A 15,130-nucleotide genomic window follows, 5' to 3' on the forward strand; every position below is an offset into this window, starting at 1 on the left:
TCCTGTAATTCTAGCCCCTATCCTGTGAAGAGGCAATCTGGACCTATTCTCCTGGCTTGCCCAGGATTGGCCCAGCTGGAAGTAGGTGGGCCTTTTGCCTTAGTGGGACCTTGACTTACTTTATCGGAACCCTCAGGTCCCATACTTCAGTGCCCATGTTATTACTATGTATGTATTTGGTTTTAAACAGGTTGTTTTGTGTGGGAGATAATGAAATGATCAGTGTACGCATTGAGGTTTGTTTGTTTTAATTTGGGGCAGGAAGCAAGCACTAGAAGTCTCTGCAGAAAAAGAAACTGTATAAAACATGTATTGTAAAGCAGTTCCTTTTGTTTCACTTGAATGGTAATTTATTGACACATTCAAAATATTTATAAATAAAATATACAGAGATTTTCCTATTGGGGTTCAAACAATACACAAAAAGTAAAAAAAAACCTAACCAAAAACCCCCAAACAAGCCATCAAAGAAAAACTCCTTCCAAAGAAGTCGGCTATAAAGTAGATATGTACTATCCTTTCTCTAAACAGTGCTGATGCCAAAATTTGCAACAGTGAGAAAAATAGTAGCACCTGCTCATATACAATACAATATCCAGGAAAAGGTAATCACAGATAATTGGATATTGATCACAGCAAGCATAATTGTATATCAAATGCCAGTAAAAAGAGGTATTCCTCAGTAGTCCCCCAAGTGGACATCACTGATATGTTGTGAATATTATATGCCAGACCACTGAGAATTTGTTTTAGGCTATTATCTGTCCTCTGTTTTTAAATGCCTTCCAGCAAAAGGGGTTGGAATTGTTTTTATTTTTTTTAATTTTTTTTTTTTTCCCCAACAGTGATGGCCCATATTCACATTGTGTACATGTATTGTCTGCAGATGGTTCGAACCAAAACAGCTGCCCTGTGTCAGAGGTTGTACTTTGCTAATGGAGTGCAAGTGGAAGGAATATATGCTTTCAGAACAGATGGCTAGGCGTTCATTCCATGTTGTTGCACTGAAGCTCTCGCTAGCGTTCAGCATTAATAGACTTCTGTTGGCCAGGTTTTTTTGTTTGTTTTTTTTGTTGTTGTTTTTTTTTTAAACAATTTTTAAAAAATATTTTTGTATTTACTGTAGGGTCCCCTCCTTTCTTCTGTAGACTCTATTGTCACAGGTAGGATCACAAATTTTTCAACCTCAAAAAACTTAGTTCTGGAAGTATTGTTTGGAGTAGGATGTTCAACTGAGAATTAATCTCTGTAAATGAAATGTACTGCATTTTATAGATTTACTTTTGGTAAACTTCCTACTTTGGATAGTAAAAGTTCTGTGATGTGTATCAAAAAGCTTCAGTTTCTGTATATTAAGTACAAGAATGTGATTGAATCACCAGCTGCCAATCTTTTTGGTAAATTGATCCTAGATTATTTTCCTTTTCCCTGAGCATTCAGCTCTCAAGCTTCCACTTCAGTCTTGTCTATCAGGTCTCTCTTAGCTGTTTTCCCTGCAAGAAATACCATGCCAGTATAAAACATGTTTATACCAGTGTAACTGCATTCCCACTAGTATGATTTTGCTGCCTCAATTACACTGGAATAATTAAAGCAGTATATCTTTTGTGCATTGTCAACCCTTAGCTGTGGGTTCTTCTGGTACTGCAAGAGCTCTTTAGAGATTACAGAGTAATAATCCCAGTAATTATTCTGTGCGTTCACTGCAGAAGGTAACATTAACCAAGTTGTTGTATCTTTTACAGTGGGGTATTAAATGGTAGCAATTTTATATTTTTGGTTGCACTAGCAGAATTGCACTATTGTTCAAACAGTAAGTCTAGATAACAAATAAAAGCTGTTGTTTTTCTCAAGCTGTGTGGTTAATTTTTTTTAAATATTGTGAACAGCACTAATACATTTTTAATGTAATGGTGCTGAATCACAGCTCCTTGCACTTTTGCATATAGTGGTATACTATGTAATGCTTTGAAAGTGTTGCTATTTTTCATTCAGAACATGCACGTTTTTATTACATTGCATTATCAACTCGAAAGAATCGTGTATGTAGTGAGTGGTGATAACTGCCTTCTACTCTAAAGCAGCATAATGGAGCAACATTTCAAGTTCCTTTTTGAAGAAGGCAGGTTTACATTACAATTGAGGCATAACAAAAGACATTTGCTTAAAATTAAAATATAACCACATCTGTCATCTTAAGATATTTATATCATTCTGGATGAAACAGCAGAATTACTTAGCTGTAGCGAACAGTTTATTAATACTCATTAATAATTTTGTCTAGAATAGTAGAGATTCTGCTTGGTAATCAGAATCGCTGCAGCTTTTTGTTTATAGGGAGATGCTTTTTCAGGAATACCTGTATTCTGCCAGTCGACACGGAATATTACCACGTAGATGAGTGATGGCTGGGGACTGCTTTTTACCAAGGTAGTGTTTTATTCCAACTGTGTACACTCTGTCTCAAAAAAAATCTTTTTTGCAGATGCAGTGCCAGAAGCAAATAGGAAATCTGAGGCATTATAAAAGAGTGTGTTATAGCACACTGGTGCCATCTGATGGTAAGTTATCTCATCAGTTATCTTTTTTCAAATCAGCTCACCTTTCAGTCTCAGCCTTCTGAAAATAACAGCTAATAATAGAAGTGGGGAATGTGTGTTATTCCTGTTGCATAGATGTATGTATCTTTGTTTCAGCAAGCACTTAGTTTTACAGCACAAAACTGGGGATCACGACATCTACCTCTGCCACTGACTTTTCAGGTGATTTTGAACAAGTCACTTTTTCTTTTGGGGCCTGTAAAAGTATTACGCTTTAGTTAAGTCTTGTACAGTAAACAAATTTAAGACTTACTGTATGCATTTCCATATTTGGCTTCTTATGAAAGGAAGTATGAGTTTAAATTGCATTTAACAAATATGACTTTTTTCCCCTCTTTTTCAGAAGTAACTATTAATTACAGACATGGTCTTCCTGTGATAACTGTTATGTTACCCTCAAGAAAAGAGCGCTGCCAGTTTACTGTCAAGCCAATGTTAACAACCGTGGGGACCTTCCTGCAGGACATACAGAAAGAAGATAAAGGAATCGAGAAGGCAGAAATCTTTACAAATGGTATTTATTAATATTGTATTAACATTGTGGTCTGTTTATAAGAAACTAAGGTTAGCTCTTTCTTTTTGAGTAAAGAGCTCCTTAATCCCCAGCTGCCTGTGCCCTTGTATGCTTGCACCTAGCTGCAGGCATTGCTGTTAACTGTCTGGGCATCCGGAGAGCCTAGGTTCAGGGACAGGTCTATAACAAGTGCCTGTCCCAGGGTGGCTGGTGGCTACTTCTGGCTCTCATAGATAGATTTCATAGACATTAGGGCTGGAAGGGACCTCAGAAGATCATCAAGTCCAGCCCCTTGCCCCAGGGGCAGGAAGTCAAAGGATCCCAGCAAGATAAACATCCAAATGTTTCTTAAAAGAGTCCAGAGAAGGTACTTGCACCACCTCTGGAGGCAGTCTATTCCAGGCCTTTGGGGCTCGGACAGTAAAGAAGTTTTTCCTTATGTCCAGCTGGAAATGGTCTTGGAGGAGTTTGTGACCTTTGACCTTGTCATTCCTTGGGGCACTGGTGAACAAGCATTCCCCCAGATCCTGATGTACACCCCTTATATACTTATAGGCAGCCACCAGGTCCCCCCTGAGCCTGTGCTTTTCAAGGCTGAAGAGTCCCATGGCTCTCAGCCTCTCTTCATAAGGCCTGTTCTCGTGCTCTCTGATCATGTGTGGCCCTCCTTTGGACTCTCTCAAGCTTCTCCACATTCTTTTTAAATTGTGGAGCCTAGAATTGGATGCAGTGCTCCAGCTGCGGCCTCACCAAGGCCAAGTACAGCAGGAGGATGACATCCTGGGATTTGCTCAAGAAGCATCTATGGATACAAGACAGAGTTTTGCTTGCTTTACCAGCTGCAACTTCGCATTGATAGCTCATATTCATCTTGTGGTCAATCATGACCTTCAAGTCCCTTTCAGCTGTGGTGTTAGCAAGTGTAGCACTGCCAAGCCTATAAGCGTGCTGTGTTTTTTTTCTCAAGGTGGAGTAACTTGCATTTTTTGGTGTTGAATGTCATCAGATTTTCATCCACCCATTTTCTGAGCCTGTTGAGGTTGGCCTGGATCACGAGCCTATCCTCAGGTGTGAATGCTTTACCCCAAAGTTTAGTGTCATTGGTGAACTTGGCCGGTCCGTTTCTGATACCAGTGTCTACATCATTAATAAAGTTGGTGAAGAGTATAGGCCAAAGGACGGAGCCTTGAGGGACCCCACTGGTCATGGCGCACCACAATGACTTACTTCTGTCTATTACTACTCTCTGGGTCCGACCTTGGAGCCAATTTCCCAGCCATTGGACTATGATGTAGCCGAGGCCGCAGTGGGCCAATTCTTTCATGAGGAGATCATGGAACACCAGATCGAAGGCTTTTTTAAAGTCAAGATATATGACGTCAATCACTTCTCCCTTGTCCAGGTGATATACCACCTGGTCATAGAAGAAGATGAGATTGGTCAGGCAAAACCTACCTGCAGTAAACCCATTCTGGCTATCCCTTAGGATATTGCCATCAGCCAGCTTGTTAAGAATGGTCTCTTTGATAATTTTTTCCAAGATTTTCCCCAGGATAGAGGTCAGGCTGCTGAGCCTATAGTTGTCCGGATCTACTTTCCTCACTTTCTTGAAGATAGGCACCACATTGGCCTTCTTCCAATCTTCAGGCACATCACCTGAGCGCTAGGAGTTCTCAAAGATCCGTGCCAGGAGCTGAGCTATGATGCCTGCCAGCTTCTTAAGTATCCTGCGGTGTAAACTGTCGGGGCCAGCTGACTTGAAGGTGTCCAGCCTCTCACGGTGTTCCTACACATGGTCTACATTAATGTAGGGTAACAATTCTCCCTCACCCTGGCCGTCCCATACCATATTGAGCAGGGCAGTCCCTTGGGGCTGGTGAAAAGCCGATGCAAAATACCCATTAAGCAGGTTGGCTTTTTTCTGGGTCAGTGTCAGTTGTCCCATTTGGTTCAGCAGGGGTCCAGTGTTACCCTTGCTTTTCTGCCAGCTCCCCACATATCTGAAAAAGGATGTTTTATTGTCTTTTGATACGTGTAGCCAGTTGGAGTTCAGTCGTAGTCTTGGCATTCCTGGTTTGCTCCTTACAGGTCTGGACCAGTGCAGAATACTCCTCCTTTGAGGCGATTCCAGTCTTCCATCCTTTACAGGTCTTTATTTTAGACACAGGAGGTCCACAAGTTCCCTGCAGAGCCAAGGGGGCTGCTGTGCCCTTTTGCTACCTTTCCTCCGAGATGGGATGGACATTGCATATGCTTGCAGGATCACTCCCTTGAGGAACAACCACTCACCCTGAACTCCGACCCTTCAGGTCGTGGTCCCTTGGGGCCCTCCCTCCTTTACTCACCTGTTATGCTTTGACTGTATTAATTTCTGATAAAAAGGTGGCTGCCCCAGGGCTTCACAAGCCTGGTCTTACTCTGATGACCATTGGAGTTTGTGGTAATTGCCTTAAGGGGTAGTTTCATGGGCTCCATCCTCCCCAGTACCCACTCCCATGCCTTGCAGGTGATCTCCTAACTTATGCCTCTCTGGGTTATAGGCTCCCAGCCGCAGTCCTTGTGCCTCCTGGTCTCCAGATCTCTGAGCTTTCTAGCCCTGCTGATATACTGCCCCTTCAATGGGTTCAGGCGCTTTGGCCCCACTCTGGCAGGCCCCAGCACTGGAGCTTCTCTCAATGCAGCTTACTCGCCCCTAGGCATCGGACCCCCCACCAGGCACCAGACCTTTGTGCTGTAGTCCTGTTCCCCGCCCCACACAGCACTGGAATCTCCTGGTGTTCCTCCCAGGCACCGGATATTCATGCTCTAGTCCGCCCTAGGCACCGGACCCTCCTGGTCCCCTCCAGGTAAAGGATGTTCTCCCCAAGTTCCTACTCCTTCCTGGGCTCAAGCTCTCCTTCTCTTGTCTCGTCTGCTCCCAGGCCTCTCTCTTCCAAGGCCTGGCCAGCTCCCGGGGCTCAGAGCTGTTTACCCCAGCTCAGAGATCTCAGGAGCTCTGCTGCCAGGAGCTCCTCTCCCAGTGGCACTCAGGGGCAGACTGACTGAACAGCTCAGGCCCTCAGCTTATCTAGCTCAAGCCCAGCCTCCCTGGTCAACTGACTCCCTAATCATTCCCCTTGCCAACCTGCAGGCTGCTTTTTCAGCAGCCTCTGCTCTTAAAATGATAGGTGCTCCAGGTGCCCTGTCATGGTCTCCAAGCCTAGCAGTGCCCCTGGATCTTGATAAGGCTGGGCTACAGGTACAGCTTTTAAATATTTAGGCACACTGCAGCCAGGTTGCAGGTGTGCCTTCTCAAAATCCAGGAGTGTGGGCAGCCCAGACATTTAAAAAGCATGCCAGCAGCTGGCTGTGTTCTGGGGCATGGGGAGCTGTAGATCAGGAAGCTCCATGGATTCCTAGCCTGTGTGAAACTGGCTGTGTATTTACTGGGGTGTGGGGAGCTGTGGATTGGGGAGCTTCTTGATATCTAGCTCCCTGTGCCCTGGACCTGTCAGCCCACCAGCAGGTTGCATGGCACAGCTTTAAAAATCCCTGCTGTAAGGAAAGCCAATTCTGGGCTGCATACCACATGTTCAGATTAAAGCACAATGCATCTTTGTGGCTGGCTTGCCATTTTATCATGCCATAAATTGGCTGAATGTGGGCATGTTACAACTTATCTCATGATAAATGCCAGGGCCCTAAGGTTTAAGGTGGATGGTTCTTAACACTCAGTGCATAAGAATAATATGGATAAATGCTATTTTGCAATTTAACACCTCTATCGTTCCAGAGAATTTGGATATTACAGTTGAACCTCCTTAAGATCTGGTATTTTCCTTGAATTGTTCCCTTTCCCAAGACGGCTGTCTTTTTTTTTTTTTATAGTGCTATTTAATAAATGTGTTGTCTTCTAGTACCCCGTATATTTCCCTCTTTCTTTTCTCCAACTACCAGTCTTAAAGGATCTTCACAAAGCAAGTCTTACGCTGTATGTGATTAGTAATGCTGCCTATGAGTGCTTCTGAGAGCATCAACTAGAAACTTGAAAAGTCTTGCTTCCAACCATCTGAGTCTCTTGGGATATTGTACCCCCTTTAGTGCTAGGCCCTAGGCCTCTCCTTTTGTAAGTGGGAGCACTAAAGTTTCATTATACTGAGAAGGGTATGCTTTTTAAAAATGCCTATCTCTTTGTCTTCAGTGAGACTTAAAATTTAAAGTCACATAGAAGCTTTTATCCTTTTGTGAGGGAAAGATTTTATAATCTGAAATTAGAGATTTAGATCACGACTACCCTGTCAGTACTGTGGCCTGTTTCTAATGCAGAAACAGTTATCTCTAATGTAGTATGTTACTACTTATCTAAGTTTCTTGCTTACAATTATATTTTTTCTGTCCAGATTTAAAAAAAAAAAAGCAAATCATATTTGAACTACAAAGTAGACTCTTTAAACATTTATTTTTCTTTACTACTTTTATTCTCTGAAACTATGAAGCATGTAGATAGACTATTCCCTTCATCAGGTCAATCCTTTTATGCACATAGATGAAATACCGGCACTACAAAAGAAAACTTGTTCAAGACTTCATATGCCCTGTGGGCATCCCGTAAGGATTGGGGACAGATGACAAACGTGCAAGCATTCACCTAAATTTCATGCAGTAACAGGATGATATAGGCTGTTCCCCACCTTTACAAGCAGCAAACTCCCTGCAGACAGTTACTTTTATGAACACAGGTATCTTCATTCACAGTCCTGTAGACCAAGAGAGTATCTGCACTCGCAGGTGTCTGCAGAATTCTCTCCTGTCAGGCAGAATGCATCTGTTGTGTCAGTTGCAAAAGTATGAATAAGGATGCTGATGTTCATTTCTATGTAAATTAAAATGAAAATTAAGACCCCCAGTAATCTTAGCATCAGGGTTTGCTTCATTGTTCATTATGTGGATTTAGTCCAAAATATTATTAGACACATATGTACAAGGCTAGCAGGACTGTCTGTTGTAGTTGTAAAGGAAATAAATTTAATTTCATCAATGGGGGGAGTGCCTCATCTGATAATGCTCTTGGCCTAGAACCAAAATCTGTGTTTGAATTAACAGTGACCTTGCTATAGCTAATTTTCTCCTCTTCATACAATTATTTGGCATTTGAAGGTAACAATAGAGAATAACTTTGAATATATATAAACAGAAAGTTAATATGGTAATGATGGGTCTTGTCACAGGCCAAATTTATATAATTTAAAAGGATATGAAGATCTTAAGAAAATTTGATTTAAGTATGAATATTCCTTCCTTCTGTTTTATTTAGCTTCTAGATAAAATGAGGACCTATCTTAGCACTGTACTTTAAAGCTAACTTGAACTGGAAACATTACAGATTGGATAGTTTATTTTAATTTTCTATCATTCTTATTCTAGCACTGCATGGAATTAGACAAAGAAAGGCTTTTTGTTCATCTCTTCACCTTCATAATGCTAAGCAGGAAGGAAAATAGCCTTTTAGAGAGAATTATTCTTGGAAGACCTAAAAATACTTTTCTGTTTTCCATCAGTTCATGAATACTAGAATGGACAGTACTGAATCAAATGTGGCACTGTGTGACACTTTCAGACAAGTGCTTTTCTTTTTTGTTCAACATAATTTTAATAAGAATGCTGACGCTCATTTCAATGTAAATTATAAAGGTGACATTTGTAAAGTGTTGAAAAAAGAGAGGATATATGTTTTGAATTTTTGGTTTAATATGTCGATGTTCCAAGTCTGCCAGCCTACCCACATAGAGTGGGTAGAAGAGCCAGCTGGTGTGTTAGCCTCCCCTGTTCAAGCCGTTATATCTCAGCAGATATTGCCAAATGTGTCCAAGTGTCAAAATTCCAGTGAAGAACTCCAGGTGTGTGTCTATAGTAGGCACATAGAGACAGATGGAAGGTCTTGGGCAACCCCACAGCAACAAATATTTATATACAAACCATTCATAATGCATAATCTGGAATAATACTTCTATTTTCCACTTGCATACCACCCCTCAAACAAGGGCTTCAAAGAGCTTTACAGAGATCAGTGTCAATTTAACTAGGGAAACAGAGGCCAAGGTCAAGCATCAAGTGAGAATATAACTTATCGTATTTACTTGAATTTAAAATTACCCTGAAGTTAAGATGACCCCCAATGATTAGATTCTATACATGGAAAAATGGAACATTTATAAAAGTATACATGTATAGAATCAATTCTTGTGGGGTCTTCAATTCATCCCCCACACTGCTTCAGGGTAGGCAGTGTGGAAAAGTCAAGCAGTTTGCCCCCCTCCTTGCGTCTGCCCCTCCGCAGCCTTGAGCCCCCTTCCCCCTCTACTCCCCTTCCTGCTCCTCCCCCCGCCTCTCCTTTCCCCTTCCTCACCCCAGCTTCTGCTTTCCCCTCTTTTCCATTCCCTGCCCCCCCACTCCTGCTCCCATTTCCCCTCCCTTTACCCCTGCTCTGTGCTGGCAGGCTGTTCCCATTCTAGTCTGGGGCACTGAGCACTGCCCCACCCCAGCCCAGTGTTTGTAGCAGCAGTGTGGGCTGTGTGCTGCTGCTGCAGGGCCAGGCTGGGGCCATACTCAGTGCCCCAGGCTGCAGCATGGATGGGAGCCTGCCAATATAGAGCAAGCGTAAGGGGGAGAGGGGCAGGTGGGGGAGGGCAGAGGCTGCATGTGGGGGTGGAAGTGGTGGGGTGGAGAGGCAATGGAGGGGTTGGGGAGACAGGCAGCTGCAGCCATGGCTCCAACCCCAAGCCAGGACTGAACCCCAAGCCACAGCAGCCGCCACCCCACCACCACCGTTGCACACGATTCTAAGATGAGGGTTTTTTTTTTCCCCAAGTAAAATGTGGAGGGAAACATTATTTTAGTTGAGTAAGTATGGTACTTCTCCAAATACTCGTTCCTATTCACTAATACATATTATAGTTATTTGAAGTATCCATCCCTACTTCAACAAAGTACTTTGCTAAATAAAAAGGTTGTGTTTGCACAGCCAAGGGCAATGGTGCCTGAAGCACTCTGAAATTGGGCATTTGTTTCCACAAGTCTGTAATGCAAGACAGGGATGAGATTGATTTAGAATCGTGGGGTTATGGAGGCAAATAGATAGAAATACACGTAACAGACACAACATTGAGGGGCTCTTTAAAAACAACCCCCTCAAAAAACCAAGCAAAACAAAACCAAACCCTCCAATCCAAGCCCCTCAAAATTTGTATCAGGGTTTTTGGATTGTTGTTGGCTCTGTTAAAACTGGGACAGATTGGTCTTCCAACACTGGTTTGTACGTAGTTGACCTCATGAGGGTAACAAAGGGGCAGATCCAGAGTGGGTGTATTGGCATGGGATGTAGGGAGGTGCAAGATGCATCCCCATTTGGCCCACATTATGGGAGCAGTGGCCAGAGACTGTTATTTAGTCCCCAAACAAGAATCCCTCTCCCCGCAGCACTGTTTCCCTTCCCCTCTGGGCTCAACGGTACATCTCCTTCCCTCCCTATTTCCCCCCTGACATGCACACACCCAGTCTGCTGCTGCCACTGACCCCAGCTAACCCGGGGTGGACGGAGCTCCAGAACTGTCCAGCCAGGACAGCAGCAGTGGAAGGCTGCTTTCCCCTCTCTGCCTGGTCCCCCTCAGGTGTTCCCCACCAGCCCAGGAAAAGGGGCAGGTCGGAAACCAGCTCACCACCTCCACTGTTCACAGCCAAGCCTGGCTCTCCATGCAGCCTCTGCCCAAAGACCAGGTTGGAGCATGGCAGGAGATAGTGTTGGTGGTGGCAGGTATGTCTCTTCTTCCTGAGCCCAGAGGCATTGAGCGAGGGGGAGAAGCGGGGCGAGACTTACCTGATTTGGGGGTGGGGCTTAAAAAAGTCTTTGGCTTCTTAGATTTCATAAACATTAGGGCTAGAAGAGACCTCACAAGATCATCAGGTCTAGTCCCCCGCCCAAAGGGCAGGAAGTCAGCTGGGGTCAGATCACCCCAGCAAGATAAGCATCCAAGTGTTTCTTGATGGTACCCAAAGTAGGTGCTTGCACCACTTCCAGGTGGAGTCTATTCCAGACTCTGGAGACTCAGGTGGTAAAGAGGTTTTTCCTAATGTCCAGTCCAAAATGGTCTTCCAGCAGTTTGTGACCATTAGACCTTGTCTTCCCTTGGTGCCCTGATGAACAGATGTTCTCCCAATTCCTGATGCACACAGCTTATATACTTATAGGTTGCCACCTAAGGGGTCAGGGCAGCAAATCAGTCCCACTGTCCTGCTCCTGCAGTGTAGTCTTCCTCACCTAGTGTGTGGGGGAGTCTGTTCAGCCACTTCTGCAGCATTGGTTTCTGTTCCTGTTTAAAATCCTGGATCTGCCTATGGAGCAATAGTTCTCCTAGGATTCCTCTACCACTGAGTATGGTAGTGAGATAGCTCATGAAATTTCTGCTAAGTTATTTTAGCAATCTTGCAATTACTTCAGAAATAGTTTACAAGATTTGAGTGAACAGGAGTGAAAATGCTGGGCTTCTGTAACTATTCTGAAGAGACTGTTGACAGAATAGTCAACACTTGAAATAGAAGAGAGGTATTTTTTCTTCCCTAATGGTTGAAACTCTGTTTTGAAATAATACATGATTACAAAAGAAAATAGAAATCTGTTAAACAGGGACATCATGATTTAGATTGCAACTACCTTCACATAATAAGCCTAATTTATTTCCTACCCCTTCCACTAAATCCCTCAGAAGCAAGTAGTCTCTTGTAAGCCTTGCTTGAATGCAGGTTCTCTTTGAGGCTAAAACAGGTACTTGCATGAGTAGGGATCTCCAAAACAAATTGAAACAAACTCCATATTTATTTCATTCATAGGTTGCTAGTGAATGTGTCTGTCCTTTAAATAATGTTGGAAGTTTTGTGTTTTTTCTTAATCTGTCAATAATAAATGACAACTTTTGCAGAATTTCTAGGACGTTTAGTTTTCTTTTTGTAGCATTCTCCATCCAAACATTAATACACTCCTCAGAGGAGGCTAATTGGCAGCATCTCCAATTGACAGAGACTGACTAACATGTTTGCACCTTGCAGTTAGTTTTGTGGTGCCTGATCTCCTGACACATGGAGTCTTGGGCTATATTCATTAGAACGTTCTTCCTTTGGAAAGTGAATGTGACCTAAATGGTTTAATTTTTCCAAGCTGTACAAAATACAAGACGCAAATAAATGTAAAAAAAGTAGAGATTTGGTGTCCAGAAATAAAATGAAGAATTTTTAAAGTCTTAATGACACAAGTAAAAACACTTTTAAACTGTGCGTTTTATCTTGGCTGCGTTCTTTCTTAAAATGGAAACAAAAAGGAAACTGCCTATAAACAATGTGCTGAGTTGTGTCAGGTATTTCAAACAAGTTCAGAGTTTATATTAAATGTTTCAGATGATGCTTTATCTAACATTTTAACACACGTTTATTAACAGCACCTTTTTATTGGAGCTACACATTTGTCCACTTCCAAACTGAATGTAATTATCTAAAGATAATTTTTCATCTGGTCTTACTTTTAGAAACTGCTAACATTGAGGCTAGTGGTCTTTTGATTCTTTCTCTTTTCTCTTCTAGATGGTAGCAAGATTTCTACTAAAACACTGGTGGAAATGTTATTGATGAATGATTTTAAATTGGTCATCAATGATATGACATACAGTGTAAGAGTCCCTATAAAAGGTAAGAGCCACAGCTGTCTTGAAATGTGTGACTATCCAGCTGCATCTGTTCAAAAGCATATTTGTTTTGTTTAGTTTTATTATCATGGGTGATGTGTAGGGAGGGCATGTGCCCTCTGCTGCTGACAGCCTTGGGAGGCACCAGTTTTTCATGTTTGTCATTATATCAGTCCCTACAGAAAATAGGTCTGTTAATTCCCCCTTTTGAATACTTCAAGAAAAAACAGTGAATTTTCATTTTGTGGCCATATACAAGCAATACTTACTTTTCCTTGAAGGAGTTTGTTTGATACATTTTATCAGTCAGAACAAACATGGTCTTTTCTCAGATAAGTTAAGTAGCGAGCATGCTACTGAAATGGAAGATGTCAAATCCTTGGTTCAGAGACTGTTCACAGCCCTGCATTTAGAAGACCATCAGATAAAGAGGGAGAGAGAACTGCTACTGAAACTGGACCATCTCAAGGAACAGCTGATACCCTTTGAACAGGTGGGAAGGGATTTTTTCCTCTTAAAAAGGAACCCAAAAAAAACCAACCCTGATTTCACTAATATATGCCATGCTGTGATGACTTAGGCATGGATGAATGGGGCAGGCCAATTCAGGCACAGGATTGTTTTCAACCTCTAGTTCCTCTTCCTCCTGTTGTATAACTTTCCCCAGGTGAAATCCTCTAGAGCTAGACGAAAACTCTAGGGAGTTGGCACTCCACTAGTTTCAGAGTCACTTTGCCTGAATCTAATTGTCCAGCTGGATGTGTAGACTAATGTTACCACATCACAGAAATAATTAGAGAAGTAGCAAGAAATATATTTTCTTGTGAATCTATTGCCTATTCTTCCATTATTCTATGGAAAAATGCTTCTGCCTAAGGAACTAGGAAAGGATGGTACAAACATGTTGAATCTAAAGAAGGTTAGGCCAACAGCAAAACAGCAGTGGATCTCAACCAGGGTGCTACAGGACCCCCCTCTGGGATGCTGCAGTGTGGGTGCCACTGCCACGACCAGATAAACGTTCCCTGGGCACATAGTGGGCAGCCAGACTAGGAAGAGCTGTGAAATACATGCACTTTCCTGCCTCTTTAGGGTTATCTGATTAAACTTAAAGCAGGCATGAGAACCATTTTGTGCCACAGACCTTCCTGATCCAGTCCCCAAATGCTCCTGTTAGAAACATAAACAGAGGTGCACAGGACAGTTACCTGCACTGTGTACCTCTTTCTGGGAGACACTGTGCAGGGTCCAGGTAGGAAGGGCTGCAGAATGAGCTGGCTCTCCTGCCTGTGTTGGGCTTAACAGGGAATGCTAGAAAGTCAGAACAGCATGTGCATGCTGCAACCCTTCCCAGTCTGGCAATGAAAGAGGTGCATGGGGTAGCTTTTTGTGGTGGCAACACCCCAGTTAAGAGCCATTCAAGTTAGCTGAGGCAGCACAACAGTAGCTCTCAACTGGGGTGCTGCCAAAGTGAAAAAAGTAGGGTGGGGGCCCCAGCTCTAAGAAGGTTGAGAACCACTGCCATGAGGTATGGATAGAATAGCAGACAAATTGGCAGAAGCTCAGAAGCCTAAGGAGCAATGTCTGTACCCAGAGGGGCAGTAGCTGTTTTCTTGCACCCCATCCACATCAGCATTTGGGGCTAATGCACTGGTTGCCCAACCCCTGCTACTGCAGCTTATTCCCTCTGCTCATGACCCACTGCTTTATACTGGGTGCGTCTACACAAGACACTGACTGCGCAGTAGCCTAATAATACTGCGCAGTAGCATGTCACAGTATGGATGGTGCTAATACGCTACTGTGCAGCATTATTAGGCTACTGCGCAGTTGCGTCACTTAAAAGATGTTCGCTGGCACTACTGCGCAGTAGCTCCAGTTACTGTGTATTTATTTAGGACTTGCTAATACAAGTCCTAAATAAATGTGCAGTAGCATCTTGTGTAGACATTAGGGCTGTGTGAAGCTATGGGTGCTGATTTGATTTGGAGGAGATTTGGCCCCATTTGGCAGCTGATTCTCCGAATCAAATCAGGAGACCAATAAAAAGATCTGAATTGATTTGAAGCCTCCGAATCTATTTGGAAAAGATTTGGAGTTTCGGCAATTTGGGCAGTCCCTGCTTACTGCCGCAGGGAGCTGGGCCTGGGCTCCATGCCGGTAAGGGGGGTGGGAACCATGGGGGGACCCCCTCCAGGCCCCATCCCCTGCCTGGTCCCCCAGCCCCCGAGTATCCCCCAACCACTTTCCCAGCCTTGTCAATGGCTGCCTGGCCCCAGCATCCCAGCTCTTTAAAAAAAAAAAAAAAA

The 15,130-nt window shown here is 43.2% G+C and overlaps 1 protein-coding gene across 1 annotated transcript in view; it reads left to right on the forward strand.

The window, feature by feature from the left end:
* The first annotated feature begins 1,111 nt into the window (after window positions 1-1,111).
* Window positions 1,112-15,130, forward strand: part of MCUB (mitochondrial calcium uniporter dominant negative beta subunit) — an 18,662-nt gene continuing 4,643 nt past the window's right edge. Inside the window, exons 1-4 of the mRNA XM_019521959.1 lie at window positions 1,112-2,561; window positions 2,944-3,114; window positions 12,721-12,825; window positions 13,154-13,314. Coding sequence (XP_019377504.1) covers window positions 2,486-2,561; window positions 2,944-3,114; window positions 12,721-12,825; window positions 13,154-13,314 — 513 coding nt within the window. The 5' untranslated portion in view covers window positions 1,112-2,485. The remainder of the gene's footprint in view (window positions 2,562-2,943; window positions 3,115-12,720; window positions 12,826-13,153; window positions 13,315-15,130) is intronic.

Source organism: Gavialis gangeticus, unplaced genomic scaffold (genome assembly GCF_001723915.1).
Source record: "Gavialis gangeticus isolate Ggan-Ray unplaced genomic scaffold, GavGan_comp1, whole genome shotgun sequence".
NCBI classification, from domain to species: domain Eukaryota; kingdom Metazoa; phylum Chordata; order Crocodylia; family Gavialidae; genus Gavialis; species Gavialis gangeticus.